The 21,904-nt window shown below is 46.2% G+C and overlaps 1 protein-coding gene across 6 annotated transcripts in view; it reads right to left on the bottom strand.

The window, feature by feature from the left end:
• The window catches only part of Dtnb (dystrobrevin beta), a 204,009-nt gene that overhangs the window by 13,463 nt on the left and 168,642 nt on the right, over nt 1-21,904 (bottom strand). For 4 of the 6 annotated variants that reach the window (XM_057778220.1, XM_057778256.1, XM_057778250.1 and 1 more), the window contains 4 exons: nt 20,080-20,165; nt 19,046-19,159; nt 17,443-17,539; nt 11,375-11,395 (listed from right to left, as the gene is read on the bottom strand). In XM_057778220.1, coding sequence (XP_057634203.1) covers nt 11,375-11,395; nt 17,443-17,539; nt 19,046-19,159; nt 20,080-20,165 — 318 coding nt within the window. The remainder of the gene's footprint in view (nt 1-11,374; nt 11,396-17,442; nt 17,540-19,045; nt 19,160-20,079; nt 20,166-21,904) is intronic. The other 2 variants (XM_057778241.1, XM_057778265.1) reach the window with 1 other exon arrangement.

Raw genomic sequence — 21,904 nt, 5'->3', positions numbered from 1 at the left:
ATCCCAGAGTAGGGAAATCACAAAGTATGTTAGTGGTTATATTGTTAAGAGTGGGGGCTGGGAAGGCTGAGGGAAGATTGTGAACGGGTTTGACGGTTTTTTTTGAGATTAATGAAGTTCTTAAACTGAAGGTAACGATGACTGTATAACTCTGTAAATATAGTTTAAAAACACAACACTGAATTTTACAGTTAAAAAGATGAATTTAAGTTGGATGTGCACCAAGAGGACGGCACAGACTGAAAGGAATCATCCACAGGTTCTATGTGAAGCAGAGCATACGGAGATTTCTCCTAACTCAGTAAGGTGACAAGCAATCCAGCCGCAAAGTGGGTGAAATCTGAGCACACGTTTCCTCAAAGGTCTTTGAATGTTGTAATTACGTACACGCCAAGTCCCCAGGGAGAGGGACACTGCACACACAATGCTCTGCTCAGAACTGCTGAGGAGCAATACAGCTGAAAAGACTGGCAAGGGTGTGGGAACCTGAAACCTCCTACTGCCAGGGCAGAAAGGATCTCAGCAGTTTCTGAGAACGTTCAATAGAAGCCTACCCACGTAACCCAGCAACCCCACTCCTGAGTGCTCCCTGAGAGAAATGAAAACATAAGCCCACCTAAAGCATACAAATGTTTGCTGGCAATGATTTAATAGATCCTACCACAGAAAACCCCAAAGTCCACTAACTTGGATTAATAAAAGGTGACTTGACTAAGTATTTTTTTTATTTTGTGAAATAACTAATTTTTGTTTGTTAGTAATTATTTAACATTTTATCATTCCTTACTTTTCCAAAGTATGTATCATTTCTTCATAGTTACGAGAGGATCCACTTATGGTCAGTTAATATTTTTTCAAATTGAGTATTTCATACATATATAAAAAAATGTGTTTTGATCAAATCCACCCCAATCCCTCCCCTCCCCTCCAATTCTTCCCCCAGTTCGCCCTACCACTATTCCCTCCCAATTTCATGTACTTGAAAAAAAAAAGTCCTTAGTCCAGCATGGTGGTGGGTAGTTTCTCAGGGGCTGCATTCCTGAAGAGAAATGACTCTCTCTCCCTCTCGGCAGCCACCAGTATTTGCATATTAAAACTGCTGGACAGGGAGTTGTAGTGATGGCTCAGTGGTCTCAGTGGTTATAAGCCCTGGATGCTCTCCCGGAGGACCCAGGTTCAAGTCCCAGCACCCTCATGGTGGCTCACAATCATCTGTAACTCCAATTCCAAGGGATCTAATTAACCAATTTTGACCTCTTCAGGCACCTAGAGCACATGATGCACAGACACACATGCAGGTAAAAACTCATACACATAAAATTGAAAAAATAAGTTAAAAAAAAAGTTGGGATAGAGCTGGCAGGGTCCCAGTGAACTCTTGTCTGGTGGAGTAAGAGTACTTTGGTATTCAGAGTAGCTCAAAGACACAATGTGTGGCTCATGGCTATGCAGTTGCTTCAGTCCTGCCTGAGAAGGAACTGGTCTTGACTGTGGATGCCATTGGTCCAGGGATGCCAAGAGGCTATTACTCTGTCGCTCAGACAGAACAACAATAACAAAACAGGAGTGCTGGCAATGTTGCATTCTCTCTGTTGACAAGACTGTGTCCTCACTGACCAGCAGGTCTCATACTGCCTTTTCTCTCTCTCAGGTGCACGACTGCCCTCTGCCCCTCGCCTCCTGACCCATGCATGCCTGCTGGGCCCCCAGGCATCAGCCTTCCTAAGACCAGGGCTCTGCCCCTCTGTGGCAGCACGGCCCTCTCACAATCCATGCCTGTACCACTATGTTCTGCACAGGTTGGTGCGTAGTGAGTACTTGTCAGGCGAGGATGAGGGGCATCGAGTTTCCCACCCTTCCTTCTGTGATGGGAAGTAGCCAGGGCAGGCAGTGATTCCCCAGTGAGCGGTAAATCTATCCATCGTTGGAAAATCTTTGTATGAAATTCTCAGACTAGCTAACTAAATGTGGTAGCCAGACCTCAGACGGCCCAAAGTGACCCGCCACACACATCCTGGAATAATCTGTTCTGGAATGTTGGCTGGGCCAAGTGACTTGCTTCTAATGAATCAGAAAAATGGACAGATGCCACTTCTGAGCTTAGGTTATAAAAGATGGTAGCTATAGCCTGGGTGACCCTTGACTTCACCCTTACAGGAGTCTCCGTAGGGTTCCTGGCCCACAGAGGTTATGATATGATTGCTATTACAGCATGCACCAACACGCTTGGTGATAAGCTTTTCTAAGCCAGTTTTGAGATTAAATTGTGTAGCAATAAACAATCCATGCACCAAACTTACTGTGTTTTTGTTTTTTAAACAACTACTTTAGTAGACAACCAAAGTTGGAATTAGGTTGATAAAGTAGGCAGACGGATTTGGGGAGAGACTAGAACCAGAGGCCCCAATGACAGGCTGAAGGCCCCCAGAAAGAAACCCATGGGAGGGAAAACAGGCAAGGAGAGGTAACCAGGAAAGCATCTTTCTACTGTGAAAGTGTACCGGGGGCCCTGCGACCAGTAAGTAGCCTGGCCCAATACCCAGTCTCTGGCTCTCTGTCCATGACTATCAGCACCCTGTAGCATGCAAGGCTCTGTACCCAACACAAAAGGGAAGTTGCAGTCTCTGAGATGCAATCCCAGCTCTTCCCAGGTGAGCACAGTGGGAGGCAGAGTGGGTCAGTGACAAGGGATTGGAAATAGAAGATGGAGACTGGCTTCCTCGCTCAACGATATGGCACACACACACACTTTCCCGTTTCCAGGGTCCAGTTTTCTCATCTATGAACGGGAGGATGCTAGCTGACACGGAGGCATTTTTCAGATAAAAATGCTGTGATCCACAACCTTCACCACATCACTGCATGTCCCCAATGCCAAGTGGCCCGTGCTTGAATTGAATTGAAACCGCTGTCAGAGAAGAGCACGCTCCTGAGAAGAATTGGCTCTGCAGCCATCTCTGTCTCAAGGTCACCTGACGACATGTTCGGCTTGTAACTAACTAACCTTCCTCACAAGTCTAGCCAACCCCAGAGATGTTGCACACAGAGGTCTTGAAGACGTGAGGCTGATGAGAGGCACAGGGAACAGGCTGCCCTAAGGGGCACAGGACTAGCTTTGGAAAGACAGCTGGAGAAAAGAGCCTTCTGATCATGTATTGTAATTATGGACATGCCAAGTCACCAGGGAGAGGGACACTGCACACACTGGAATGTCTGGTGCACACTGAGACAGCGCCTGTGGTGCACAGTGATCCTCTCACCTTGCTGTGTCTCCCTTACCGTGATCAGGTACTTGTCAGGTGTAGGCCAGACAGACACTGAGAACCCAGCTGTAGTGCTGCAGTAAGGTAAACTAGCACCTTGCCTCAACAGCAAGGACAGAGTCAAGGCAGGCCCTCACCACAGGGACTGCCAGGCTCTCCATTAAAAACAACTAGTCCAGGTGGGCAGTGGTGGCGCACGTCTTTAATCCCAGCACTCGGGAGGCAGAGGCAGGTGGATCTCTGTGAGTCTGAGGCCAGTCTGGGCTACAAGAACTAGTTCCAGGACAGGCTCCAAAGCTACAGAGAAACCCTATCTCGAACCCCTCCCCCAGGAAAACAAAACAAAACCAAAAAACACTAATCCAGCATGAGCAGTATATGAGCAGCACAGTGGGGTGGGTAGCAGGGGATGCAGGGGAATCCCCAGAAAAAGTAAAAGAGTTAGTGGGATGGTCCACGGTAGGAGGGCCGTTGGCCTTGGGAAGAAGAGAAGCCCCACAATACACTGCAGAACTTTCAGGATTCCTGAGACATCACTTGTAACACATTCCATAGCTAAGGCTGGCATCCAGCATGGTCAGTCACTCATCTGACCAATAAGCACACACGACAAATGTCCTGAATGCAGACACCCCTTATGGTGGAAACACTCCTGCTGGGGGTGTAGAGCTAGAGGTACATTCCGATCTGAGCAGCAGTCCAGTCTGCTGTTTCTCATTTTCAAACCAGCAAAGGCATGGGAAACTCAAGAAAGTGTGTGGAAATTACGTTTGTGTATTCCAGGGTCTTATGACCTATTTCACTTAATGCACATAGAGAATGAGACCCACAGAGGCAAACAAATCAGAAGAAGGCCTTGGACGGCCAGGAGAAGCCTGAGTATGCTTGGATCACATCACCACAGTCCTGAGGTTGGAAGGAACACGAATCAGTCAAGATTCCCAAGACTGAAGCAAACCATGGTTTCCCACCTCCCTTAGGTAAGAGTAGACTATAGGCCTCTACCACCGAGCTACAATCCCAGAACGACTGTGATTTTCTATAGAAGAATCAATTTCATTTCCAGTACGTACAAGAAACGTAGGAAGGGAGGATGCAGATTACGACTTTGTCCCTTATCTAGAACACAAACTAAACACTGGAGCCGAAACAGGTACAGAGTATGCCAGAGAAGGTGAGCTGAGGACAGGGATCCCTCCCCAGAGCAATGAGAACTCAGACACAGAGGCAAAGGATCTGCCAGAGGACCAGCTGCAGAGAGAAAAGGGCATTGTCTTTAGTAAAAACAACCAGGGCGCAGCTCTTGCCTGCCTTTAGGCATCCTCAGTATGGTGGCTGGAACAGAGTAGGGACTCCATAGTCTTTTTTTCCTTCTTTTCCGTAAGGAACAGGTAAGATTATTTTAATCTCCTTGGTACACTTTATAGTCAAGCAATCAAGTCCAGGGAGGCCAGTGGTAAAATGGTTAACGTTGAGAGCAAGCCCTCCTTCCGCCAAGCACCCCATGTCCCTCAGCCTGACTGATAGAATGGCAAAAGGACGGAGGACATTTTAGTCTCGGTCTCTCTTCCTGACTCATGGATACCTGCCAGGCAGCAGATGGCCTGTGTGGACCATTACCTTCACTTTGCCGCAGTATATTTAAATTAAACAAACTGGCCTTTTTGCTGCTGATTGTCTGATGCCCTCTTAGAAAAACAAGAACAAAATCCAGGGAGAAGAGAGCTGTAAGTCTAAAATTTACGCAAGGCAACCGTGGCCGTGAGGAGAATCGGAACAGATAAAGAACGGGCTCAGAACGTTTTGTTTTTTTTCTCCCTGGAAGAACAGGTAAAAGCTCCTGCCCCAGAGCTGGCGCTGGAGGCGGAGCTGTGCTGGGAACACGCAGAGGCTGCGCCACTGACTGTGGAGACAGGGTGGGCTGTCTCTACTGCAGTCAGCCTGGCCGCACCACTGGGAGCCACGGGGTAGCAGGGATGAGGAAGGACCACCAGCAGTAAGAAAGGCAGCGGGATGCATTCTGTCTCGGCTGAACTGAAGCAGGGCAGGAGGCGCCCGAGCATCCTACCTCAGCAAGTGTCCATTTGCAAGAACAGGCCAAGTGTGACCTTTCAAAGGCAAATCTGGTTTCTAGACTCCTCATAGAGCACTGAGGAGGCTATGATGTTTTCCTGCTCTGAGTTACCATCCCCTTGAAATTCTCTGGGCTTCTGAGAGAATCCACAGTCCTACCCCCACTTTCTTTCTTTTTTCTTTTCTTCTTTTTTGTCTACTCTGCATTTCCCCTAGAACTTCTGTTGATGGTCTCAGCACTGACCCTATGCTGGAGACCTCCAAACCTACCTTGCTGGCCCAGTCTCCCCACGGGAGTTTTAGCTGCACAGCTGTAGTATCTAGTAGGCTGTTCTACTTGGCTGCTTCGTTTGCCACATAACCAAGAACATGACAGCCAAGATCACCTAGGCCGGAACAATCAGCTTCCACTTGTTCTGGTGGGAGGGACCTCCATTTTTCCCAATTCTGGGGTTTCAAACCCAGAAGCTGTGCTCACTATGCCTCTTCTTTGGATGTTTTGCTGAGATCTAGATAGTAGTTAACGTCCTGGAGGGAGTTCTCCTAGACGCTCAGTGGAGGGGGGGATTTCCTCCAGTCTAGTGTGTGGAGAGTTTCCTGGCGACCCTGGGCGGCACTTATCATATACGTATTATGGTCAGGAAAGGAAAAGGCAGAAAATACAGTACAGGATGGAACTCTCTCTTAACTTGTCTTTCATGGAGTGATAAAAACACGGTTATGTACCTCAGATGAAGAACTATTTCTCCTTCAATCGCTCTGACTGAAAACTCATTGCTGACGTTCAAGGGGCTCTATCTATGGGAGAATAATTATACTTCCTCTTTTTGCAAAATGAAACCAAAACCAAAAGAAAGAACTGCTGGGGCCCTACAGTGAGCATACGCGTGAGATCAAGGAACAGAGCCATCTGCAGGCCACTAGATCCAGTGGTCAGTCTGTGTGCACAGGGACGGGACCCAGGGCAGAGGGTTGAGGGATTGTCTTGAAGTACCAAACATCAATCCCTGTTCACTAAAAGTTACACCCCTCCCCCAGTTTTAGGGTGGCAGGAGTGTATTTAAGGCTCAGGATGACAATGACCTGGCTCATATTTCTGTATTTAAGGCCTCTGGTTTCTGTCACACTGTCGACGCTGGGCCCTCCCTGGGATTCCTACTAGTCATCCTGTTGTTGCCTGCGTTGTGAGGATCCAGCAGCTCTGAGTCCACAGCACCATCGCCTTCATGTGCTCCAGCAGGTCACAGATGGGATGTGTGTTGTGAGGATCCCGCAGCTCTGAGTCCACAGGACCATCCCCTTCATGTGCTCCAGCAGGTCACAGATGGGATGTGTGTTGTGAGGATCCCGCAGCTCTGAGTCCACAGCACCATCCCCTTCATGTGCTCCAGCAGGTCACAGATGGGATGTGTGTTGAGGTTGGCAAACTTACAACACTGGTTCAGGGCCTGGGGATTTTGCAGGGTTAGTCAGCCCACCAGCTCTCCCCCGTCCTCACTACCAAAATGGGCTCTCCCTCATTGCCCTGGCTAGTTCACTCCTTTCAGAGATGAGCAAGGGTAGGGCCAGTTCCCCTGCTCTCACGTCCTCAGGGTCAGCTCTCCCACACCTATACCTCCAGGGCCAGCTATACTGTGCTGCCCAGGCGAGGTGTAGGAGCCACTCTTCCCAAGGGCTGTAGCTGGTGGGGCAGCTTTCCTGCTCTGATGACCTCGGGGCCAACTCTCCCACCTGCCTCAGGCATTGAGGGGGAGGGCCAGCTCTTCCAAGCTCACATTCTCAGGGCAGTTCGCCTGTGCGCCCTGCCAGTGAGCTCTGCAGTGCTGCTCAGATGAGGTGCAGGGCCTGCTTTCCCAAGTGTCAGAGCTGGTATAGAGAAGGGTCAGCTTCCTTGCAGGCTGGAAGTGGTAGGGGCAAGGGACGAGGGCATCTTTCCCTCATCCCCACCACCACACATACCACGGATGAGGGAGGTGGTACCACCTATGGCCCTCTCATGCCCTCAGGGTTGGCTCACCTGTGCCTCTGTCTATAGGGGTCAACTCTACTATGCTGCCCAGGCAAGGTACAGGGCCACTTCTCCCCAGTGTTGCAGCTGGTGAGGAGTTGGGTTTAGTCCCTTATTTGCTGCAGGTGTTAAGGGGTGAGGGGAGAAGGTAGCATCCAAGTTTTTGAAGTAACAGTTCAATCCATCACTCTCAAGTTCTTGTAAAGTCAAAATAACTTTATAATACCATGCTAAAACAAGAATATATTTAGCCTTCTGCCACAAGAAGGTTCAGTCACATGAGCTTCTAAAAGTCTTTAGGATGACCAGAATGATAAGAGTGTCTATAAGCTAAAGCAGCTTTAGGATAGGAGCTAGGTGCCAGAAAGCCCACAGCATGATTGTTAGAACTTGCTGTCCTCTCCAGACCTCTGAAGAAGGGGAACAAAAATGAAGCTGATTACTAATGGCCAGTAAATGGAATCAACTGAGCCCATGAAACAGAACCTCATCACCCTGAACCAAGGGGATACAGAAGGAACTCTGGTCCTGGGACCATCTAGACCTTGCTGTATGTACCTCTTTATCTATCTGTTCTTTTGTATCTTTATACCATCCTTCCTATTGAACTGGATACAGAAGAAAATGACTGACAAACTGCCAAGACAGACAAAACAGCCTTTCAATTTCCTGCTTCATGGAAAAGTCTGCCAGATACTATGAACCAATAGGCTGAAGATGGATGCCCCAACGTTACAGAAGAATTTTGGGTAACTGTCCAGGCAGCGAGATATCTCTGTCAATTCTAGAACTTTGGAAGTTGCTTACAATGTACTTCCTGTTTACTCAGGTAATATTATATCCTTCTGGGGTCTTTGAGGAATTGAAGACAGATAGTTACAGTTTTCCTTAGTTATGATAAAAGATAAATTAGATATAAAACTTTGGATTCACAAAGATAGGATAGATGATAGAGTATTTTTCTTAATTTGCCAAACATTAATGGACTAAGTATTGTAACTGTAATTGTTGCTTGATATCTGTCTTGTTATATGTAATTTTACTATGTTAAAGTTAAAACCTTCCTTCTTATATAGACAGAAAAGGAGTGATATTGTGGGATTCCCTCTATATGCTATGAATATGTTTTATTATCATTGGTTAATAAAGAAGCTGCTACGGCCTATGGCAGGGCAGAATGGAAGAATATATAGAGAGTAGGCAGAGAGACACCATATAGCTGCTGGAGACAGATACTGGATTCTTACCAGTAACCCACAGCTTTGTGCCAATGCACGGATTAATAGAAATGGGTTATTTTAAGATGTAAGTGTTAATTAATAAGAAGCCTGAGCTAGGGCTGGAGAGATGGCTCAGTGGTTAAGAGCATTGCCTGCTCTTCCAAAGGTCCTGAGTTCAATTCCCGGCAACCACATGGTGGCTCACAACCATCTGTAATGAGGTCTGGCGCCCTCTTCTGGCCTGCAGACATACACACAGCCAGAATACACAATACAGAATATTGTATACATAATAAATAAATAAATATTTAAAAAAAAAAGAAGAAGAAGCCTGAGCTAATAGCCCAAGACGTGTTGTAATTAATATAGTTTCTGTGTGGTTATTTGGATCTGAGTGGCCAGGAACCAATGAGCAGACTCTGTTTACAGAGGTAGCTTAGTGGTTAAGAGCTTTTGCTGTTTTTCCAGAGGACCCACATTGGATAGCTCACAGTTGCCTGTAACTCTAGTTCCGGGGATCTGATCTCCTGGCTCCTCTGCTCACCCCCACCCCGAAGCTTTGCTGTTGTCCCACTCAGCAATGATATGGACTACAGAAGGTCCAAAGACATTTTCTTTCCATCTTACAAATAAAAAGTGGCTGAATTATGTAAAGTCTTTCAAGCCACAGCTGGAGCTTCAGAACTGACCTTGGGTGAGTTCAATGTAAGCCTGTGGGATGGACAGAAGGGTTTCCCCATCTAGATGAACACAGCCCTACTAGACTGTGAGGACCAGAATATGTACTCCGGCTGGTGATCTCATGTGGAACAAAAAGTCACTGGGCACGTATGTTTGCTTGAATCATGCTGCTAAAGGTTAGTTCTGCTTATTTATTTAGTTAGCTTTTCTGAGACAGCATCTCATATAGCCAAGGCTGTCCTTGAATTCCTGATCTTTTTGGTTCTGCCTCCCACGTGGCAGGATCACATACACAGCAAGGACAGCATTTAATTAGCCTCCCAGCACAGGCAAGTCCTATTTTGTAGATTATATGCTATTTCATAAGAAACTGAAGAAAACATAATATTCACAGGAAGCTCTGCTGCTGTCACCTGCCCTTCGGGTTGTCACATTCAGGGACAGAGATTATCAGGGGGTGCTAGTAGGGAGGCCATTGGAAGAAGACTCCCAGATGGTGCTGTCAGCTCTACAGTGAGATTCCGGGTACAGAAATGAAGAGAAGGAGGGGTGCACTAGAGGTCAGGGCCTAAGGATGAAATGGCACCCGTGTCAGCAGGGCCACATCGAATGAGGTGTGGGTAGGAGGAATGGGAAGGACTCAGACCCTTTGCTCAGACACTCACTCTCCCACTTATGTGAGAGGTATCTCCAGCATCTTCTCTTTGATTTCTAAACAAGCTGGAGTCACACCTCCCAATCCTCTTCTAGTCAAATGTGGCCATGTGACTTGCTTTCATCAATGAGAGGGGAGGGATGTGATTAAGTTGTCACTTCCTGGTAAAAGTGTTTAAAACTGGGTTTGATTTTTCATCTTCCTGTTTTGTTTAGGTGAATGTACCTATTGATGGAGAAGTGTCATTAGATTGAAGAGATGGATAAAAACTTATATATGGCTCAGGAAAAGAGGCAAACCAAACCAGGCAAGAACCAAACCAAACAAACCTATTAGATTAAAGCCCATGGGATTTCTGGGTCCCATGTTGGGCCCAGTGCTTTCTCCCCTCACTGATGGCCTCTCATTATTCTCTCGTGCTTCTGCTGCTCACTATCAATGTTCTCCAAGCTGGAAATGCACATACTACAAAATCTAACACATTAATAAATCCATATTTCTGAAAAAAAAAAAAAAACCGGAGAATTGTTTCTCATTTTATTTCAGGTATACAGGTGCTTTGCCTGCATGCATGCATACCACGTGCATGCAGTACCCCCGGCAGCCGGAAGAGGACATCAGACTCCCTGGAACTGGAATTACAGTCAGTTGTGAGCCACTATGAGTGCCGGGAATCAAACCTGAGTCCTCTGGAAAAGCAGTCAGTGCTCCTAACTGTTGAGCCATTTCTCCAGCCCCAAAAGATAGGTAATTTTTAAATTAAATATTTTATATTTCTTTTTTGAATTAGCACTTTATAGTTCTCTCTTGGACTTAGTTTAATCATGGGTAGGCCCTCAGTTTTTCTTGCATAGGATAACAGCTTTAAAGAAAAACAAAAGCAAACATTGGCTGTCCCCAAGCATCATCAATAGCCATGCCACTCAGAACCCTGAGTCACTTGCTTCCCCAGCCCCCCAAGGCTCAGAGCAGGAAATAGCACTACTTTTGTCCAGAAGGCTGGTGGAGCCAGGGCCTATTTGCAACCACAGGATAGCTACAGGCATCCAAGGAACACTTCACTTTCATGCATATTCATTCAGAATGTATCGTTAAGACCTGAGGTCACTCCCACCACCTGGGAAGCTGTTTCAAGCAATTAAGGTCACTCAGGACACAAAACCAGCAGAAAATAAAAGAACATGAAAACGCAATGGTAGCCTGGCTAATCATGCATTTTTAAATAAGCACAAATTAAAGAAGCTTGGGTTTAAGGTAAGACCATGCTCCCTTAGGTAAACACGACCCAGTCTGAGGGCACTGCACACCGCCAAGGAGGAAAACGTCTGAGGGTTTCACACACTACCAACTCCTCAGAGAGCAAGTGATGCAAGGGGCAAAGTAGAAGGTGTACAATATTTATATAAGGAACAGAGGAGCATGCAAAGGGAGTGAGAGCCCGGGGTGGAGGGGGGGAATTCTGAAGTCCACTTACTGCCTGCTTTTGCTCTTCCTCCTAGGGTGTTGAAGGTGAAAAGAGGCAGAGGAGAAAAAGAAAGAAATTAATGCCCGTCACCACAAACATTGAGAAGAAACGGCAAGAGAAACTGGGCAAACCGTGGTCAAGCACAGATCTGGAGAGCATCGGTCCGATTCACCAGCATGGATTCAGTTAAATGATGGCTCTCGGTCCCAACCAGTTACTGAATGGAACGATGACTTTAAGGTTCCAAAGAACCTTAGGAACCACTTAGTTCAACTTCCTGGAGGGCCTGCAGTCTCAACTGCTTACGGCAAACTAAAAGAGGAAGTTTAATCTAGTTTAAAATCCCAGTTATCACTGTGGGTCACCATTTACAATACTCACATATATTTAGGTTCATATTCCTAGGGCAGCTGTTCTTGAGGCGTGGAACGTGGACCACCAACGTCAGAATTATCTGGGAACTTCTCAGAGATGAAAATTTTAGGCTCCACCTGAGCTCCACTAAGTCAAAGCTCTGATGAGGGTGGGACACCTCAAAATGTGCCCCAAGACATTTGGGCTCTATATGAGAACCACTGTTTTAGCACCCTATCTAATGGTTCCTCTGACCACAAGTGGTTTTCATTTCTCCTGGTCTCTTCTCAGTAGTAACCAAGCTGAAACAGTACCACTCCGCTGGCTTTCGAGCTGCTTTGCTGTTTCCTGCATACATGGCCATCCCCCACCCTGTGAACAGGAAACTGGTGCAGGAACCTGGAAGCCCTTTCAGAAAAAGAATCCTAAGGACTGGGGGAGTGCTTGCCTCGCATGCATGAAGCCCTCGGTTTGGCCTCCTGCACTATGTAAACCAGGTATGGTAGCTCATGAATGTAACTATGGCACTAGGGAGACGAGACAGAAGGATCAGGAGTTCAAGGCCATCTTTGGCCACATAGCGAGTTAAAGACCAAATTGGAATACATGAGACCATGCCACAATAAAACAAATAAAATAAAACATAACCTCCCTACCAAGGGAAAAGGAAAAAGAATTTTAGAATTAGGCATTGTGGTGCATGCTTTTAGACCCAGCACTGGGAAGGCAGAGGCAAGAGGAAGCTGCATTCTAGGACAGCTTGGGCTACATGACAAGGGCTTGTCGGAGGGAGGGAGAGAATGGAATTCTCATTCTCAGTTCTTTATTATTCCAGCACAGGTTTATCTAGTAATTCTCCTGCAAAGGCACTGAAAACAAAGATGGGCTTCTCTTTTATAACCTTACAGTAAGGGCAGGCAGAGCAGGACATACCAACTATGGTTGACAGATGAATGCAGTACCAAGGACTGTAGAAAAAAAGTTGGAGGGAGTAAAGAGAAACCGTTAGAGTGACTCTTGTCTTGGTTCTGAGCTCCTCAGTCATTGTCTTTCTGGTCTCTTTGCTTTTCCTTTTTGTGCCTCATCATGGGCAACTGTGGTCAGGCAGCCTCCAACGTGCCCCAGTAAACAAATCCATATGTGGCTATGATGGCTCCATCTATGCTGGGTCCACAGGTGTGGTGGTCCCCACGGTACATGGGTGGAGGGACACAGGAATGGATATGCTCCTGCTCTTGAAGGGGCTGCAGGTCTGGGTGTGAGGGCAGAGTGATTTGGTGCTGCAAAGGAAGTGCACAAGGAGAGGGGGGAACATGGACAATATTTTTATTCTTGCAAGGGAGAGGCAGATATGGACTCGAAACCTGGTGAGCACCAAGAAATCCCTTGAGGCCCAGTTTAGCTGGGAAAGGAGATTTTTATGATGAAAGCCAGCTGCCTGCATTGGGACTTAACCCTAATAGCCAAACCAGAGGCCCTGAGTACTGCCTGGGTCACCTGAGAAGTCAGAGGCTTCCCAGCATACCTGCAGCATGGAGGGACTAATGCAGCTTGGGAGGATGCTTCTCTGAGACAAGTGCATCTCCAACTCCCAATGGGCGAGGAAGCAGCCGTCGGAGAGGCACTATACAATTTAGAGATTGCTGACACTACTTGCTGAAACAGAAACTGAGATGGGCTGGGTGTGGTGGCACACAACCTTAATCCAAGCATTGAGGAGTCAGGCAGATGGAGCTCTGTGAGTTCAAGGCCAGCCTGGTCTACACAGTGAACTCCTAGTGAGCTCCAGGATAGCCATGCTTAGGTAGTGAGACTAGTTGGGAGGGTGGGACACTCTTCACAGGTTGCAATCCTGGCTGTACTGAGAACACTAAGTATCACCATGTACCTCAGGTCTGGTATAGAAGAAGCCACAGTTTTGGCTTAACAGAACAGGGAAGCTGCTGTGTTGGCTCATACCTGTATTCCCAGCACTTTGGGAGGCTCAGGGAAAAGGACCGTCTCAAGGTCAGTCGAAAGAAAACAAATGAAATGAAGTATGGAAATTTCAGAAACGATGTTTCAAGACTACACCACGCTCACTGTGCTGTGGAGGTTGTCCCAGGCCATAAAGCCATTCTTTCTTATCTGGGAGACCTGGCTCAGGCTAGAATGGGCTGATGAACAGGACAATGTTAAAATAGTAGATTCTGGCAAAGTGTTCCCTAGGCTGGTGGTACCCAAACTCAAAAAAGCTAGTCACACAAAGCCTCTAGGGCTCTGTCAACACAGTAGAAAGGTCAGATGTAAGGTCGGAGAGCATTCTCTATCAGTCTGCTAGGACCAGTCAAACATGGACTGACGACAAGAGATAGTACTAACCTGATTCAAAGGGCACAAATCTAAAACACATGAATCTACCTCTTCCATGTGGTGGAAGTGGTAATAGCATAGTAACCGCCATCTTCTACAAAGAGACTGACAGTCTAGCCCAAGCAGAGGGGTTAATGCCTGCAATCCCAGAACTCTAAGATGCTGAGGCAGAAGGATCATGAGTTCAAGGCCAGCCTAGAGCTACAGGTAAGTCCTATGGTAGTCTGTATCAAAAACAAACACAAAAGCGAAATTTGAGAATTAGAATGAAGTAAAAATGTTGGAAACAAGAGTTAGAAACAGAAATACTGACATAGACTTACTTATAGATTAAATAAGTAGTTTGAGACAGAGGTTAGTTACATACTGATAATCAAGAAAAAATATAAAGAAAACATACAGAACATGGTACCTGAGTGTCAATGACATTATATCATTAAGGGAAAAAAACTAATGAGAAGACTGTAGACACTCCTTGGTGACAGGGACTGAGTCTAGTCATTATTCATCAAATATTTAACATGACATCTAGAAACTTGAAAAAACATACACACATAATAATTATTATTATCACTATTTTGAGACAGAATCTCACTATGCAGACCAGGTTGCCCTTGAACTCAGAGATTCCCAGATTTTGCCGCCTAAGTACTGGGATTAATGGCGTGCACCACCACATCTGGTCTATGATTTATTTTTTACTTATGTGTATGTATGTGCACCTGCTTGTCTATGTGTGCACCATGTGCATACAGGTGCACTCAGAGGGTCAGAAGGGGGCACAGTGGTACACAGTAACTCCAGCCCATGAGAGGTAGAGGCAGGCAGATCTCTGAATTCCAGGCCAGCTAAGGTACATAGCAAGACCAAAGTAAAGCAAACCAAAAATCACAGCTGGGCACCTGCCCGTCTACATTTGGGCACTTTTCCCTGAAAGAGGCTGACACAGGGAGGGGCATGCTCACAGCATCTCCTGGCCTCCAAGTGTGCCAGCTCCATACGGTGGAGTTTTCAACACCTCACAAGGCGAGAGGTATCACATGGGACAAATGTTTATGTACACAGCTGCTGCTGTGAGTTGGGGATGGGGCCCTGAACTGAGGATCAACATCGCCAGGGAACTGGACCAACTAAGTTTCTGGAATAAGATTTTCTTGAAATTAGACTCCCTTGCACATCAAATGTTTCTGAGGGGAAATCTGTAACGGGGTCTGTGCAGAAGCACGTCCGTCCATGTAAAATAAACCAAATACCGGGACCAAGCTAGGGAAAAAAAACTCAGCTCAGGACTAAAAGAAGTAATTGCTTGAGGAAGTAAAACGTCAGTTTCCAACACAAACATAACACTCCTGCTGGTCGCCAGAACCCACTTTATTGCTATTAAGGGGCTGGCTGACGACGTAGACATTGAGGAGGCGTCTCTGCTCTGGCTTTCTAGAGTTACCACTCCTAGCTGGACCTCTGTTACCTCTGGCCTGGTTACGTGATTGCACGAGTCTCCTATTATCATCTGGTCTCTTGCTCTTCTAGCCTTCCAAGTACTGTCTCAAACTTACTTTTTCTTAGATCTTTAACGACTCTTTGTCACAGATGTAGCTCCCTCTCTTCAGCGAACTGTGTGACACACTGTTCGATGTGGTGGGGGCACAGCCTTGAACACCAACCACACAGGCACAGGTAGTCATCCCCGAATCTCTGCTAGACAATCCACTGAGCGTTCAGCACAAACACGCTGTGCAGGAGAGGGCGTTTAATGCCAACCATTGCCTTCCTCTTATCTAGAGTAAGAGGCTATAATGTACTTCTTGGCAAAAAGTGGAAAAGCTGAAAGTGTGAATTTATCCACATCCCCTATATACTAACCCTAGAGAGGATATTCTAATCCCCCACCCCCAGTACAGTAAAAACTGGAAAAGCTGAAAGTGTGAATTTATTCCCTTCCCCTATACACTAACCCTAGAGAGGATACTCTGACCCCCGTCCTCCAGTAGTAGAGTTACTATTCAGAATCAGGATGAGTAAGCTGGTTTACGTGATGTTTACCTTTGTGTCCACCTGACCGCGCTAATGGATATTCGCAGAAATACAGTATTCCCAGGCCTGTCCCTGAGAATATTGAAAAGAGCTTGGTACTGGAACCAGCAGAACAAGGACAGAAGATTTGCTTCCAGCCAACAGGGAAAGACGCCATCCAGACCACAGAGGAACTGGATAGAACCAGAAGGCAGAGAAAACAAGTGTGTTCTCTCTTGGGGAGCAGTGTTTCTTTCTTTTTTTTTTTTTTTTTGGTTTTTCGAGACAGGGTTTCTCTGTAGCTTTTGGTTCCTGTCCTGGAACTAGCTCTTGTAGACCAGGCTGGCCTCGAACTCACAGAGATCCGCCTGCCTCTGCCTCCCGAGTGCTGGGATTAAAGGCGTGCGCCACCACCGCCCGGCTGGAGCAGTGTTTCTTATCTAAACCTGGCTTTGTCCCACCAAGACTTCAGGAGTAAGGTCGACCCAACACCCATTCCTTACAAGTCACCTTCTGGTTCTCAGGCCTCCAGACACAGTGGATCACACCATGGCTTTCCTGTGTCTCCCTAGCAGAGTCCTCTGCCTCCATGATGGAGCAAGTCCCTTGCCATATAAATCCCCTTATAGAGCTATAAATATCTCTGCAAACATCCTAACACAGTTTGCTGCTATACTTCTTATTAAAAAGGGGACAATTGACATTTGTCAAATGTTTAGGTAGGCTGTTTGAAAACTTGTCTTAAAAGAAACTTAGTTGAGAAATAATTTTCATTTATACATAGTTAATACCTGATTGACAAATATACTTATTTGCAATTATTTTACTTTTATGTATGTGAGTGTTTTCCTTGCATTTATTACGTTCACCACTTGTGGGCCTGATGTCCATGGAGGCCAGAAGAGGGTGTTGGATCCCCCTGGAACTGGAGTTACAAATAGTTGTGAGCTGCATGTGGGGGCTGGAAATAGAATGTGAGTCTTCTGGAAGAGCAGCAAGTGCTCTTAACCACTGAGCCAAAGCAATTACTTAAGAACATTATTCTATTCCTAATGCTATTATTTTATTTTATTTACATTTATTAACTGTGTGTATATGTGTTCGTGTATGGCATGCAGAAGTCAGGACACTTTGCAGGAGCTAGTTCTCCCCTTCCACCCTGTGGGTCCTAGGGTTTGAACCCAGGTCATCAGGCTTGTCAGCAAGCACCTTTACAGCTGAGGCATTTTGTAGGCGCTAATTTTGATGACTGACACCCAATCAGGTTACACTTATACAAGTGTACTTGAAAACGATCTTCAGGCCCCGCAGTCAAGCCTCTGTGAGACGCAGCGGGAGGAGAGCACACAGGTTCTTACCTTTAGCAGCTTCATCAGTCCCTCCAGCTGCACCATCAGCTCCCGCCTACTCTCCTGCAGTGCTGACATCCTCTGCTCCAGTTCATCTTTCCTTTGCCTGTCCAAAGGGAGGAAGGATCCCATCAGAAACAAAGCTCTGTGATTGGCGGGTCCTGAACTCACACATCCAGGTCAAAACCAAAAGGGCATGAAATAGTACAAGCGGATCCTGCCTTGCTTTGTCTCCTTCATCACATGCTGACCTTAAACGTTATGCAGCTGAGGGTGACCCTGAGCTGCTTCTGATTCTCTTGTCTCAGCCGCCCAAGTGCTGGGGTTACAGGCACGCACTACCATGCCTGGTTTATGCTGTGCTGGGACTGAACCCAGGGCTTTGTGTGCGCCACCACTGCCCGGCTCAGTTTTTGCTTTTTGAGATACAAAAATAGTCACCTGTACCTGAGCTGAGTGAGCAGAGGAAGGGAAACAAGTGTGCCTTACGCTGATGGCTGCCTCTTCCCCTCTGCTGGAGTCAGCATCTGTTTCCTCAGGTTTTCTTAGTAAGACGTTTACCCTATGTGTGACAGTGAACAATGGGCCACCAAAAACACAGCCCAACTAAATCCCAAACTCAAATGAAGAATTTTTTTTTTTTCTCCTGAGATAGGGTCTCACTATGCATCCATGGCTGGCCCGGAACTTACTATGTAGTCTAGGCTGCCCTTGAACTCATAGAGATCCTTCTGCTTCTGCTTCAAGTGCTGGCTTAAAGGTATGCACTGATATATTAAAGATATGTCCAGCCTGAAATGAAGCTTTGGGGAAAAGGACACTCGATGCTGGCTAATTGTGTTCATTTGAATGGTTTCAACTCTTTTTTTTTTTGATTTTCGAGACAGGGTTTCTCTGTAGTTTTTGGTGCCTGTCCTGGAACTAGCTCTTGTAGATCAGGATGGCCTCGAACTCATAGAGATCCACCTGTCTCTGCTTCCCAAGTGCTGGGATTAAAGGCGTACGTCTTTAAACCGCCCGGCTGGTCTCAACTCTTTATGCTTTATTTATTGATGATAAGAATCTAAATGACAGATACAAGTAGCAATCTAATAATCATTGTTCCCTACCTAAAAGAAATCACGGTTAAGGCTATAAAGAAAGCACTAAAAATTCGGTTCTATTCAGCTATGTGTATCCCAGATGCTGTGGTGCAGGCCTATAATCCTAGCCCTGGGGAGGCTGAAGAAGGAATATTACCACAAGTTCAAAGCCAGCCTGGGCTACAGAATGAGATCTTATCTCACCCCCCCCCTGCACCAAATCAAGAATCAAATGTAGAATTCTAAATGCTACAACAGGAACAGATAGGTACACTATTCAAGAATCTCTAGAGCTCTGGTAAGACCTAAGACATTGAGTTTGGTTTCCATAATGTCTACACCTATGGGAACACATGTGTTTCTGTGGTAGAGAGGAAAATGACTCATTACAGGTCTGGTCATTCTCCCGTGTGCTTTGTGGAACTCTTAGGCAGTCTACTAATGAACAGATTCTAGCCCCTCGTTTGGTTCCCCAGGACGGAAATTCCCACCACAGGCTGTTGTTTAGGAGCGGGTACACGCATACTTACCTCAGCAAGCGCAGCTCCGCTAGCAGCGTGGGATTTTGCTGGGCCTTCTCAGGAGTGGGCTGGGAAGCCTGCTCATGCTCCAGCCGTAGGCGCTGGATCTCCTGCAGGATCTCTCTGAGATGGCGAGAGGCGCTTGTTAGTGTCTGACGGCTCTTTCTTCCCAGTAGATGTTTTCACCCCCTCAGTGCCTCCTTTACCCTCTCTTCTGAGGCTACTAATCCTCCAAGTGGGAAAGGGATACCTTCTCAACAGTTCCACCTGCCGGCTGCTCAGGAGCTCTGCCGGGGAAGGGGAAATGACAACTGCAACATTTTATTTACCCTGTTCCACTTCAGGGAAAGAACTCTTTAAAACCTCCTGACGTAGGTCCTATGCGGACTTCCCAGCTCTTCCTCCACTGTCACCCTTCACTTTATTCCTGGCTCCTGACTCGAGGTTGCTGCCAGCTCCTCCCCAGAGCATGCTACACAAAGGTCAGTCTCCTCGTTCTGGCTTCTACCTCTCACTGCACAGTGGTGTAATGTGTGATCCCCAGGTCTTTTAGCAACCTTTAAAATGGCCTTTTAAAATAAAAAGACACTGGTAACATGCAGTGTAAAGAGGCCACAAAAAGCTGCTAAGACAGAGCAAAATGCTACTGGGAAGGAGTGGGGCAAGGAACTGTTGGGGACACACTGGTGGATGGGAGGAGTCCCCAAACAGAGACTCTCTAGAGGTAGATCAGAGCGTAGGACAATCAGAACCAACAGCATGCAGTGTTATCTCCCGGTCCTGAGCTACTCCTATCTACTGAGGGGTCTTATAGAGCCGGGTGTGGTGACATGTCTGTAATCCTAGCATTTGAGGGAGCAGGCAGGAAAGTCAAGATAGCAAAGTCAGCTTGTGTTACAGCCTGTCAGCCTCGGTTACAAGGGACCATCTCAGAGAAGGAAAAAGAGCAAGCAAACAAGCCAAATAGTCTGTGAGGCGATGATGAGGACCACACAGAAGATGTTCCTGGCCGTGGGAAACAGGTGAGAGGGCCACATTCTCACCTGTTCTTGTTTTCCAGTTCTGCGATGAGTTGTCTCTGTTGCTTGTTGGCATCGAAGTTAAAGCTGGCGTCAGCGGGAGGACGGGTCTATGGTGGAGAGAAGTTATTTGTTTTTTTTTGTTGTTGTTGTTTTTCCCAAATTTAAATATCCAGAGTCTGAGACTGTTAATTTTTAAAAAAAAAATCAATTTTTGAGGTTTTGTTTGCATACCATAAAACCCATCCAATCCAACAGTCTTAGCATATTTAAACATTTGTATAACCAACCACCACAATCCAGTTTTAGAACATTTTCCATCACCATAAAATAATCCCTTAGGTCAGTTTTTCCGCAGTTGCTACCACTACTGTAAATGAGCTTGAGTGAGCAACCACTGGGCACTGATGGGTTGGGTTTCTACCTGGCTTTGCCTTCTTGGTCACCCCACAGAATCGTCCCGTGCATAGTTCTGGTCCCCATGCATCAGGAGGTTTACTGCTGAGGAGTATTCCCTTGCTTCCAGCTTTTGGCAACCACAGATGGAAGCAGTGCTGAACTTTTACTTACAGGGTTTAATATCAGTATATACTGTTTTCTTCCTTTGCACGTGTGTGTGCACAAACCACTGTGAGTGTGCGCGTGCATGTTATGGTGTGAGGTGAGAGGATGTGCAAGAGCTGTTTCTCTCTCCTTCTACCACGCAGGTTCCAGGGCTGCATTCAGCCTTGGTGAGGAGAGAGCCTTTACCCACTCAGAAACCTCACCAGCCCCGATATATATTTTATTTCTTTTCAATAAGTACACTGACATGGAGCTGCTGAGCTGCACGTTCACACTGTTTTCCAAAGTAGCTGAACCCCTTTATCCCCCTCTGATGATATCTAATGATTCCTATTTCTTTTTGCTCTTTTTGTTTTATATATTTATGTATATGGGTGTTTTGCACACATGCATGTCTGTGGACTACCTGAATGCCTGGTGCCTACAAAACCCCTAGAATTGGAGTAGCAATGGGGTGCTAGCTACTACGTGTGTTCTGGGAATCGAACCCAGATCCTCTAGAGGATCAACCAGTGATCTTAACCTATAAGCCATCTCCACAGCTCTAAGGCATAGTAGTCTCACTGAAAGCTGTTAAAATCTTTCTTGTTTTCCAGGACAGGCTCCAAAGCCACAGAGAAACCCTGTCTCGAAAAACCAAAGAAAAAAAAATCTTTCTTGTTTCAACATCCTTACTGTAAGGGCTGTAACTGTGAGGTTTCCTTTATTAAATAGAGGTGAGCTTACGTCATAAATCTGCCCCTTGCCCTTTGCTTCAGACGGGATCTGATGCTGCCTAGAATGTTATGTATCCAAGGATGACCCTGGACCTCAGATCCTCTTCCCTCTACCACCCAAATGCTTACTGGCATCTGGCACCACACCTGGTTTATGCTGTGCTGGGGGTTGAACACAGGGCTTTGTACATGCTGGGCAAGCACTGACTAACTGAATCAAATCCCCAGCCCCTAACCTTTTAAAATATACAGTTTAGTAGTTTTTAGTGTGTTTGGACTATGAAACCATCACCACCCTCTATTTCCAGCAAAGTTTTACCATCCCCCAATCCCATGCCCATTAGCAACCATGATCTATTTCTGCTTGCCCTGAGAACCACCATTCTTTCTGTCTCTGTAGTTTTACTAATTCTGTATATTATATAAAAATACAATCTATAGCCTTTATATGACTTCTTTAACTTGACAAGGTGCATTCAAGCTTCACTTGTATTATATCACAAATATGTTATTTCTTTTTTATGGATAAATAATATTCCACAATATAAATACCCCACATTTTTCTATCA

This window comes from Chionomys nivalis, chromosome 1, assembly GCF_950005125.1.
Source record: "Chionomys nivalis chromosome 1, mChiNiv1.1, whole genome shotgun sequence".
Classification (NCBI taxonomy): Eukaryota; Metazoa; Chordata; class Mammalia; order Rodentia; family Cricetidae; genus Chionomys; species Chionomys nivalis.
The sequence above is the reverse complement of the archived record's forward strand: the minus strand, read 5'-3'. Positions and strand labels throughout refer to the sequence as shown.